Raw genomic sequence first — 12,533 nt, 5'->3', positions numbered from 1 at the left:
ACTACATTTTAAGGATTGAATTCTACCCTCTTCTTCAGGTATCCTAAAACGCTAATACATAAAAAACTAAAAAGTACAGTAATGGAGTGCCACTCAAAGTATTAAGCTATACATTACTGGTGTACAAACATCATAAAGTCCAGACTGGTGTGATTATGAAATTTATTGGTTAAGATTTGTTTGATTAATTCAACGATGAATGTCAAGTAGCAAATTAATTGTGACACTTTCAACAACTGCGTTTTATAAATTCAGTTAGACATGAGCTAAAGCCACACTGGTAGTGCTGCTGTTGCTCCTAAGTGATTCACTGAAATGTGTATTGTATATTTCAGTTAAGTACCTCTAGAAATGAGGATTGTTATGGGTTTTCTAATAAACTTAGAACATATATATTTAACTATGGTTCCCCAACTTTAACCCCTTGCGCTCGAATGGTCAGTAGTACTGGCCATGCAACGTCTTTCAGACAGCCGTTATTAGTTTTCGTCATTGCTTGTCCTCGCCGCTCGAATTGCCAGTAGTACTGGCCGCGCTAGTTCCACTCCCAGCTAGTCGCATGTTTGTATACTTTCCCAGCCAGCTCGTAATTCTTTTTAAATGACCTTTGTATTAGAAGAATAGGTATTTAAAAATGACGTTAAAACACCATTTATAGATAGTTTAAAGAACAACTTTAATGAAACTAACTTATTCTAAGATAAACAAACTGTTTGTTAATGTTATTTTTATACATACATTTTTAAATTTAATAATTAAAATAAATTGCTGAAATTACAATTTGATATTTACATATGACACAGTTAATAAACGTTTTCCAACATTTTTTAGTCTTTGAAACTTTTTGCGGAGTAGGAATTTTTCAAAACATAATCCCATGTGAAGTCCTGGGTTGTGTAGGACATGTTTGCAGTAAAATTTGCTGCGTTTTCTGTCCTTGCCAGGTCTCCTATCACTACAAACTACGCAGTCCTTAGTCTTGCGCCACCATCAAGTGGATAGGGGATGTGCAATTTTCTGTTTAGTCTTTCTTCTTCATCTGAAGTGGAAGGCCTTCCTCTTTTCCTTGAAACTTCTTACATCTCCCACTAATTGTTTAATCTATAAAAATAATCTATAAATTGTTTAATCCAAAATTTTTCTGAATTTTCTTATTGCCGTATCTTATTTTGTCCTTGGTTCAGATTGTAAAGTATAAAAGCATTTACAACTGCCGTTTCAAGAAGCCAGAAGAAAACCTTCCTCCACCACTTAATGGATTTTTCTTGTAAAACAATAACTAGAGATGTATTGATCTGCGAGATCTACCCCGCCCATTGATTGGTTATATTTACCAAACCACAGTCGGTTTTTTCAACGTCTTCTTCTTGTCCGTTTTTCTTTGTGCGGTGAACAGTTTGGGTTGAGTTATCATACAGGGTACTCAACATAGCTACCAACTTTGTGTCTTGCCACAGGAGCACTGCAAACTTGTCTTCTTTTCTATAACAAATAATGTCACCTTTTTTTAGTTTGATTTTGCCTGCTTTGTTCATCTGTTGACTCCTTATTTGCGCTGGTAGGCCTTTTCGGTTCATCATAACAGTTCCTGTGATATGAATTTTCATTTCAAAAAGTACTTGAGCAAGATCTAGGTTCGTGTAATACCTATCAGTAAAAGACAAATGAAGTCCTTCTATGTTCCCATAAGTCTGTTTTAGTTTGTCAACCAGAATGGATAACTATACGGCTGGTAACGCCCAAGTCTTGCCGTGGCATTCTATCAGTGGTACATTTGCCAAAATATGGCTCCATTGCACATATATAGCCTGTGCTTGATTCGGAAAGAACAAATATTTTAATACCCCATTTTATTGGTTTGTCCTTATTGTACACCTTAAAAAACAACTCTACCTTTGTATCCGACGGGTGCTTTCATCAACACTCACTTTATTTATTCTCTGGTACATAGAATTCTCTAAAATTCTGATCCATGTATGCCACCACATTTCGTATCTTACCTGAGCGTGTTAGCCTACCTCGTACAGGTCCAGAGGGGGGTGGGACTGACTTGAAGATTTCCAAAATAATTGTAGGAATCTCTCTTTGCTGAATACGTCCTTAAAGAACGGCTGGTAATCTACCCATTCAGTAGAAAAATAATCGTCCAGTTATCTGGTTTCTCGTTCATCCCCATGTTAAGAACTACACCCAAGAAAGCTTTTAATTCTGATAATGACATGTCATGCCAGACCCCGCCACATTGACCTTTTTTGGAGAGTGGTGTGTTTTCATCTGAATTTTTTCACCCAGCATAACGGTTAGTCTCATTGACGATTTCTGATAACAAAGTATCATTAAAAAAACAGCTGAAAAAAATCTAGGGGAGTCTTTGGTGTGTGTGTTTAGTGGAGGTTTATAGCCACTGTTACCTGCCCAGTTAAACCTTCTAAATTTAGCATTACCTGTTTTCCCATTTTTGCCATCCGTCTGGACTCACTTCGTCTTCACTGCTATCTGTACCACGTACTGACAACTCACCACTGTCCTCCTTCCCACATTGTGTTCATTTGTTATATTTTGAATATCATCTTCATCATTTATGTTTTGTTTCCATTATACTATAATCGGCGTCTTCACCTAATTCTTCACGAGTTCATCTTCAAATTGTTTCATTGAAATTGGAATCCAAATCACTATTGTGTTCAGAACCACTGTCTTCATCAATGTCACTTTCATCGGCCAATATATTTCTAACTTCATCAGAACGTAAACAGTCATCCATTGTTCATTTATTAAAAAATGTACTAAAAATATACAATATTTACAAAATAATAAACTTAACAAATTGTATTGATCACAAAGCCTACTACAAAAGAACTGTTCCAAATGTAAACACTAACTATTTACAAATATTTACAAAATAATCAATTTTGCACAGCTGCCATTTTATTATGAAAGATGTGTTGTAAAGATATTCAACTATTAATTTACAAATATTTACACATTAATAAAGAATCCACAGCTAAATAACATCAAAACAGTACGAAACACAAGTCAGATGAACCACAACAAGTAGTATGGGCGAGGGTGACTGACCTTCGAAACATCAGTTGTCTGAATCTTCTACGCAGAAATGGAATTGGCGGGAAAACCATTGTCAGCAGATGTTCAAATTTAAGTTTAAGAGTTCCTCGATAGGTTACAGCACTTTCGCCGGACATATAAGTATAAATTAAAATAATAATAATAAAGTGTTACGTCGTGTCCAGTAGTACTGGCCATACGAGCAATGGTCGTATTCTGTACTGGCCAGTACAGGTGGCCATTCGAGCACCCAGGACATAGCGTACTAAATTAAAACCAAGCTGAGGCGGAAATGTCAGTGGGCAGTACAGCTGGCCATTCGAGCACCGAGGACAAACTATAAATAATTGCTTTCGAGTGCATAGGGTTAATTCTTATCAAAGTGTTAGACCAAAGAACCTTTCCGCAAACACTACAAATTAATAAAGATATACCAATTTATAAGAAAAGGGATAAAATGATGTCTTCAAATTACACATCTATATTACTAGTTCCAATAAATAAGTCCAAATTATAAGTAAAGTTTTTGACTATTGTATTAAAAAGCAGTTGTATAGTTTTTTCTCAAATAACTTCCTTTTTGTAAATATCAATTTGGTTTCCTTCCAGGTTTAAATACAACCATGGCAGTTGAAAATGTTGTAAAGCAAGTTCTTTTAAACTTTGAAAATAAGGTAATGACATCTGCTACTTAAATAGATTAACTGAAGCATTTGACTGCATTCCTCACAAGTTACTTATTAAAAACTTGAATTTTACGATGTAAGGAATAATGAACTAAGACTAATTTCATCTTACTTAGAAGGTAGAAAACAAATGGATCTAGCAAATAATGATAAATTGGAGTTAAAAAATGCTCAAGGAGTGCCACAAGGATCTGTGCTTGGTGCTTTTGTTTTTGTTTAGATATTAATGATTTTTCATTTAATATGCCCTGTCCGTCAATATGCGCTGATGATAAAACTTTCTTAAATAGTAATTCAAATCTTCAATGTATACTGTCTGAAAAGAACCTTGCAATGGTAGAAGCTCTCCTTTTAAACTAAATCTTTATTTGTTTCAACACATAATAATAAAACAGAAAGTATAGTGGTCTCCTTAGACAATACAATCAATCAAATTACAGTAATTTAAAAAATTACAGAAGTTAGGAATATACTTAGACAGCCGATTAAGTTGGGCTGCTGTATTAATCTTTTTTTAAAAAAGCTTACCAGAGATGCCTTATTCGTAAACTCAGGTCTAGCTTTTCAAATGAAATGCTTGTCACAGCATACTACACATTTTTTCACTCATATTTAACATATGGGGAAATAGTAGTCATTCGCAAAACATTTTTGTTTGGAAAAAAGATTTTTTTTTATTATGGCAAATGTTTCAGTCAGACAATTTTGTTTTCATGTATTTAAGAAATTAAAACAATAACTTTCCCATCCCTATACATTTATTATAGTCTAGTGAAAGCGGATATCCAAAATACCCTTACAGTTAGACAGTATATTGACATGTACAGTGCAGAACATGATATATTTGTGATATGTTGCTAGTAAAACTGGAAAAGACCAAAAAGGTTTCACTTATATGAAAATCAAAATGTTTATTAAACTTCCAGAGAAAGCTTAGCATGTTTCTCCAAAAAAGTTAAACAATTTATTAAAAATGGTTTTTTTTTTTAAAATACGTTCTATTTAGTGATCAGTACTTGGCCTATGATATCAGCACTTTGCGTTTCCAATTGCGGACTTATTTATACTAACTCATGTATTTGTTAACTTGTTTATGTATCATTAAAACACACATACATTTATATACTTTTGATTACGTTTCAAAATATTTTCTGGTTACCCATTAAGGAAATTAAAAAGAAAATACTAGTTATAGTATTTTCTTATTTTATTTATGCAGTAGTCTCTAAGGTATTTGTTAAATTTTTATTTCCAAAGTATGTACAGTAACTAATATTTTGGTATTTGGTAATTGATATAACTAAGTAATGCTATTTTTGTAACCTTAAGTTAAAAAAAATCTGGCGTGGTAAAATGCACATATATATGTTGTTTAAAGATAGTAAAATCCTATGAATCTTGAATATGATTGGTTGAACTATTAATGAAGGTTCAGAGTGTTAAACAACCTAACCATGACAGCTATCTAATATAATCAGACTACCAGGCTCATAGTGTTATCTTACCCAACCTTATTAGGCTGCTTAATGAATTAACTTACAAGGCTTACTGTGTACCCAACTAAACCATATGATGTGTTTCCAGAGATGTAGTCAGTGCGGTGAACTGGGAGCTGGTGTAGGCTGTGTTGTTCGTAACTGTCCACTCACCGAACATTACCACTGTGCCACTGCCTCCGATTGGCTCCTGGACACAGAGACTTACATCGCACGGTGTCCCTCACATAGAACGGTAAGCCTCGATTTATTCTTTATGAGGTTAGGAGCCTCAGGAGAAATTCTTCACTTGCACTTAAGCATCAGTTGATAATTGTGCTGCCACTGAATGCAGGAAGAGGAAGGATGGGTGTAGGGAGATGGTGTGCCTGATTATGTCCTTTTCATCAAAATGGTGATATGATTCCTTTATCTGGAATCAGAACTTGATGCCTGTGGAATTCATCAGAATACCAGAATTTGGTAGGGTGGGTGCAAAATCATCACTCTCCCCCTCCTGTTGGGCATTCCCTTTTTGGTTAGTCATATGTCCAGAAATGAAGTGCCTAGTTTCATACCTACTCTACATTCTCGGTTCCACATTGCAGTGCAGGAAATCACAGGTGCATTAGCCAATAAAAAGTAATGACGATGATCACATGAGCATAAAAAATTTTTAGTTTCATAGCTTTAAAACTTATTAAGTAATTCACCATTTAATGAATAAAAATCAGGCTTATAAGAAATAAGCCTATGTTTTCAATATACTAAGGGCACAATGTGAAGTTGATTTGACAAAGCCTATTTTGGATAGTTAAAAAAACAGTCAAACTTTACTATAGAGGAAAGTTTACTAACAGCTCACATTAATGTTCTAAAACAAAAGTATTTTACTGATGATTATATTATATTAACCCTTTGCACGCCAACGTACCTATATTACGGCTGTCGGCTACTCAACTGACAATCGCCAACGGCCATAATATAGGTACGTCACGTTTTTCACCTGTAATTTTCTTATAGTTTATCTGATTGCCTCAAAATTTTGACTAATCGATAGTGGATTAGTTGCTTTGAAACCACAAAGTAGTTTATTTCTCTATGAACTGTTTGTTTGGTCGTATTTGAGCTTCGCACCTGTTGGATTGTTTGGTCGAGAGTGAGGTTACGTTCATGTTGCTGTGCGTTGTTTATGTTTGTATTTCTCTCATTACTTTTGTTGTTAGGGCATTTTTATTATGCCCCTTTTATTAGATTTATTGGTACTTTGGGATTATACCGACCACACCCAAACATGAATCGTTATTTGACATTTAGCTTCTACTGATTACTAGATTAGCGTAGAACAGTATTTCGTCAATATAAAACAGGAATTGTCTTATCGCAAACCCCTCCCCATCCTCAGACAGTTGACATTTAGCTTCTACTGATTACTAGATTAGCGTAGAACAATATTTCGTCAATATAAAACAGGAATTGTCTTATCGCAAACCCCTCCCCATCCTCAGACAGTTGACATTTAGCTTCTACTGATTACTAGATTAGCGTAGAACAATATTTCGTCAATATAAAACAGGAATTGTCTTATCGCAAACCCCTCCCCATCCTCAGACAGAGGTCAAAGTCGAGCGGTCTAGTAGATAACGTGATTGCAGAGTCTCGCCGCCCGTTCAGCTGGTGCGTTGCTTTGTTTTACCCCTTAATTTCTCCAAACACAAAAATTCAACAAAAACAAACATTACCAAACAAAAAATCCCTTATTGTATTTAGTCCTAAAAGAAACTTTACAGTGCTTCCAGAGACTGGGTATGGTTGGGGGTAGAGGCCACCTTCTATCAAGAACCCATGAGGAGGGATAACGGATACCATCTCAGTCACATCATCTGGAAAAAAGGGAAGCTTAATCTGTTCCATTCCAGTCTCTTCCAGTCAAAGCGGGCACAGGGAAGACAATACTCCATCCTCATATTTAGACTTGAAAAAACCTTTAAAATTAAAGGAGTAATCCTCAGCAGTAGACTAGACCTTGGAACATCCCTTTTTACCACAATATTTCAACATTTACAGAGTTAGTAACATGCCGCTCCTGAACATCCATAGGATAGCCTAGATTCAATTTTGTCATTTTCTGTCCTAAGTAAAAATAACTATCCATTGTGTATTGTTGGCATACCCGTTTTGCTAAACTCCATCGTGAGTGACTAGCTCGTACTGTAGATCTCACTCCACAGCTGAGTGATTGATCCTCATCATAAATGATGCGGTCTGGAAAATGAGTACTCAGCATTTAATAATACTTTCTCTGGTTCGGTGATGTATTTGCCTTGGACATCCTTGAGATTACCAAGAGACAAAGTTAGTCTTTTAGCTAATAGTTTGTGCCTTGCACAATCTGGCACACACTGCAAAATTTATGCAGGTTATTCACTTTGTCATGCCATGCAACCTTGTCATAATGTCTTAATTGTAATTTATAAGTTATGTTTAGTACACATTCACATACTAGTATTCATTAATTCAGGATTTTTGTGTAAATACATTTCTTACCTTATATTACAGTGGCTAGGTGTGTTTATATAGAAATTTTAGTTTAAGTATTATTCTCATCAGCTATTTTAGTAGCCTAATTTTGCCATACCACAGGAAAGAATAACGTAATAAAACATCAGAACACTGACAAAAGATTATTGGAAAACCATGGGAAATTAATATTTAAATACAATTTGAATAGTATTGAGTTACATTTATGTAAATCACTTTTTTGTTAGTTTTGTGTAAGTTCAGACTGTTAATTATTCTCAGTAATGTTAGGGTAGGCCTATAACAGTCTGACAATAATGTTTTCTTCAATTTTTTTAAAATAAAAATATAAACGCAATTTTTCATTTTGATTTTTTTCATCTCACTTAACTCAACATTTCATCTGCTAATGTTAGGTTACTAGCTGTAACAACTCTAGTTACACATTTAGTTTTTAAACATTACCTTTTTTGACTGAAAATAGAATACAAAAGAAAGAAGATAACCAGGTGATTAAATAAAAAAGAGTTGAGAATAAGAATTTTATTTGCACAAAACATGACATGATACTGAATTGCACCAATAACACGTGCATAATCAAAAACCGGGTCATTAGTAAGAGGTTGCCACTATAATAGCTGTAACTCTTCATTTCTCAACAAATTGGAATAGATTTTATGCTGTTTGATTTGTCATTAAATTTGCAACAAAATGTTATACTTGCAAAGTTGTGAGGCAATAATATTAATTAAGAAATTTGTTTAATGTCTTGTTGATCAGTCTAATATAACTACCACTTTTCAAGTTGTTCCTATTAGCTGTTTTTTAGACGGAATATTTTAAATAAAAGCATGTATGAATGGATAGACAAACACTAGTGAAGCAACATAAGATGTATATTCAGATGAACGATTTGATTGTTTTAATGTCTTCTACGATGTCTTAAAGCTGTGCCAACCCTTGCATAACACCCTGTATATAAACTAAATTTAAAGCTAATGTCGTAAAAATACTCTAAAACTAGCTATAGCTAAATCTATATTGTTTTAAAACAAGGCAAATTATAGATTTAGAAAATTATTAGGCAGAACAGTTTTTAAAGATACAGATTCTGTGATAAGCATATTAAATGGTCTGCCCCCAAAAAATGTATTTGAATTGCTCTCTGTTGCTACTAATACAATAAACATTTACTACTAAATGAAACTTTTAGTATTATCAGAAAAATAATTTAATTGTTGAGATAGTTGAGTAAGACTTTAATAGAAATAATTAAACACAATATGGGGCCTAAAACGGATGTTTGGTGTATCGATAAAAAGTATTAATACTGTCAGTTTTGGTCTATGAATAATTATTGAATACTTACTAATAAGTTGAGAGAAATGTCTTAGCCTATTTATTGTTTGTTGCAGAGATTAAGGCCAACATAATGATTTTAGCAAACGAGACGCCATCACGATGGACGTTGTTGTGCACAACATGCTTTTCCACCTGGGACCGGGAAAAGCTGTATTTAGACAAGTGCAGGTGTAGAATTTTATTTCCGTTGGACACCTTTCCGCTTCTTGTTGTAAATTTTAAGATTTTTTATATATACATAGTATGATCACAAATTTTACTTAAAAATCATGTAATGTATTATCTATAATATGTACATTATAATTGATGTAAAAATCGAGAACCAAATAGAATATTTATTTGTATTTATGAGTGTAATTATTGTCCTTTATGTTTCTTATGTTCTTTATTCCTTACCTGAGTGTGATTAATAGTCGTCCCTCATGGTTGTGTTTTGAATCTGTAGAATGCTAAGAATTTTGCGTCAGAAAGGTTGAGCTGTTTTGAGGCAACAAACAACGTAGTCTGAAAACTTTTTCAAGGTATGGGTGTGCACAAAACTGTCTGGTTATTCGTCTTCTCCTCCTGTGGTAATAATACAGCACTACAAGTGTCATTATCACCCGACTCTTCCACCATTGCACGAGCAATATCCATGACGAAACTGAAGATTTCGGTTGCTGTTGAGTACCTTCGTGTGCGGAGTCAAGTCACTACTCGGTTTGTAACTGGTTAGAAACCCTAGTTACCAACTGGTTTAGTTAATTTCCACTCACATGCATAGGGCCTAACATATAGTAGTGGGTACTTTACTCTGAATACTACCAGCATTATTTTTCATGTTACTTTGGGATTGTGGAAGTGTGATTTTCACTTATTGAGTAATAATCCAACTGAACAGTAAGATCTAGTTATAGGTACTTTATTCTGATTACCACCACTATTATGTTAAAGTTATATTGGGAATGTTGAAGTGTGATTTCCATTGTTTGATCGATCACTAATAATCAAACTGAATAGTAAGATCTAGTAGTAGGTACTTTACTCTGGTTACTACCAGCATTATTTTTCATGTTTTATTGGGGATGTTGATGTGTGATTTCCATTGATTGATTCACTAAAAATCCAACTTGATAGGAAGATCTGGTTGTAGGTGTAATAATACAACATGTATTATAAAATAACAGCACCATTTCTATTTCATTTAGTACTTAAACATCATATGGTATTTTAATTATTTATTTATAACTCTATGTATTGTATCAGATCTTTTTTAACCGTACATAATTTTTTTTATTACAAAATTCTTAATTTCTGTTATTTGTTAAACTTTTTAACACAAGCTATTTAACACATCATTTTTATGTTAGTTTTTAATATGAATAAGATAATGAATTTCAGTTTCAAAAGCTTTTGTCACTTGCTACAATTTTTATCTTCATCACTTCTACCACTTCTCATTTTATCCTTCATTACTTGCTCCTCCATTTCTAACACAAAGCCCTATCATATGCCTTGATACTCCTCTTACATTTAAAAGGCTCGACACAGGATTCACTATCTATCACAGTTACAAATACTTTACAATAAGGTTTGTCTAGAAGTTCATGGTATAGAACTAACACTTTCATCTAGATAAAATACAATTGATGTCACCAGTAAAGTTTTATTCATTTATTGTTACAACTATTTTGAAGAATAAGTTCATTTAAAAGGAAAGGAAGGACACAGTTAAAAATAATGTACAAAAAACCTTTTGTTTTAACATTTGGTAATAAAAACAAGCATATACCCAGTAAGGAAAAAGACTAATTATGCCAACACTATTTATGACCATTGAAAGAGTATAAATCACTGAATCAAAAGCTAAAGATATTGTATTCTGTATTTTAAAAATTGATACATAAGCATCATTTATTTCAGAATCAAAACCGTCTTTAGTATCTTAACATGTAAATTGCATATTATTTTTCATATAACTGGTGTACAATATGAATTCAAAATATTTAATAGGATTTATGTCATGCATTTAACTATAAAGTGGGGTACTATAAATGTATACAGTATACATAAGTTGCTTTTGTCATTTTGCAATTTATCAACGTGAAGTTGTATTTAACAGTATTTACATTAATAAATAAAAGTAACATATTTAATATGATAATATATATATATATATATATATATATATATATATATATATATATATATACAATAATGTTTACATTTGTATTACCACATTTACTTAGTATACATAATTTATTTATGAAGAAATACATTTGTTGGTTGAAATTGGATCTTAAAAAGTTACACATATCAAGTCACTAATGAAGACATTTAATGATCAGTAGTGAAAGATGAGAATTAGCATAGCACTGAGAAGTATGGAGATAGTTGTTGTTGAGAGCTTGGCAGTACTGCTGCGGGACAGTCTGAGATCGGCCCAGAAGTCGTGATATTGATTATAAAAGCTTGAAGAATTCTTTGTCCATGTAGGATGATCTATGACCAAGTAACCATATTGCGATACAGGCTTCCATGATGTACTGGGGATTCTGTTAATTGAAAAACATTTATTGCAGTTTTTTAAAACAACAGTTTTGACAACATATATTCTTGAATGTTTTGGAAATAAAGACACGAGAGCAATCAGGAGTGTTATAAAGCTGTTTGAAGTTTTGTTTCAACTATTGTGTTTTGTTTGATTCCTAAAAAAAGGATAGTATCTTTGATTGTATTAATACAATTAAAGTAACTAAAAATTGTCAATTATCGTTCTCTTTCTTGTGATGTGAGCCATGAATACACAAAACAAGATGATTTTGCAAAAAGCTTTTATCTTGTTTCTAGAAAAAATGGTATGTGACTGAAAATTCAAAGTTTTGAATGTTATCAAACATATATACTCCTTCGTATACCAAACTTATAAAAAAAACAAACTTTATAGTTAGATTTAAAAATGTTTGTTTTGCTTCTTTTTTGAAAGGATTAATACATTATATACACTTCAACAATAATAGTTCATTTGAAAAATTAAAATAACAAACGTGCTGTGTCTGAATATGTTATGCAAACCACTGAGAATTTGTTAATGTTAAAAATGTTGACTGCAACTCCTATACGGTGAACACTCACCCAGTTTTAGCAAAGCTTGTCCACCAGGCTACCATGTTGTCTCTCATTTGCAGATTGGGCCAGTTGAGACTACAGTTGTCCAATGGTTGAGGATCATCAGCCATGTAGAACAGGTAGTGTAAGTCATCTCCATGGTTTACAGGATTCATGTTATAAGGAAAAACTTTGATTGGGGCATATGTCCACCCAAACCCAAAATATTGGAACAAATAGCCATAAGTGATGTTTGCAAAGTATTTGGTGATCTGGAATCAAACAAAAACAAGATCTGTGGTTTGAAGTTTGGATGAAGTCTAGATGGCCAATATTT

The 12,533-nt window shown here is 33.1% G+C and overlaps 2 protein-coding genes across 4 annotated transcripts in view; one reads left to right on the top strand and one right to left on the bottom strand.

Moving 5' to 3' along the window:
• The window catches only part of LOC124353897 (uncharacterized protein CG5098), a 47,158-nt gene extending 37,705 nt beyond the window's left edge, over positions 1-9,453 (top strand). For both annotated transcript variants that reach the window (XM_046803947.1, XM_046803946.1), the window contains exons 7-8: positions 5,337-5,483; positions 9,163-9,453. In XM_046803947.1, coding sequence (XP_046659903.1) covers positions 5,337-5,483; positions 9,163-9,180 — 165 coding nt within the window. In that variant the 3' untranslated portion in view covers positions 9,181-9,453. The remainder of the gene's footprint in view (positions 1-5,336; positions 5,484-9,162) is intronic.
• An 806-nt stretch (positions 9,454-10,259) lies between these two features.
• The window catches only part of LOC124353898 (cholinesterase-like), a 60,309-nt gene continuing 58,035 nt past the window's right edge, over positions 10,260-12,533 (bottom strand). For both annotated transcript variants that reach the window (XM_046803949.1, XM_046803948.1), the window contains exons 9-10: positions 12,224-12,468; positions 10,260-11,643 (exon numbers count right to left, since the gene is read on the bottom strand). In XM_046803949.1, the coding sequence (XP_046659905.1) occupies positions 11,433-11,643; positions 12,224-12,468 (456 nt within the window). In that variant the 3' untranslated portion in view covers positions 10,260-11,432. The remainder of the gene's footprint in view (positions 11,644-12,223; positions 12,469-12,533) is intronic.

Source organism: Homalodisca vitripennis, chromosome 2, assembly GCF_021130785.1.
Source record: "Homalodisca vitripennis isolate AUS2020 chromosome 2, UT_GWSS_2.1, whole genome shotgun sequence".
In the NCBI taxonomy this organism is placed as follows: Eukaryota; Metazoa; Arthropoda; class Insecta; order Hemiptera; family Cicadellidae; genus Homalodisca; species Homalodisca vitripennis.
This window is presented reverse-complemented; position numbering and strand designations above follow the sequence as displayed.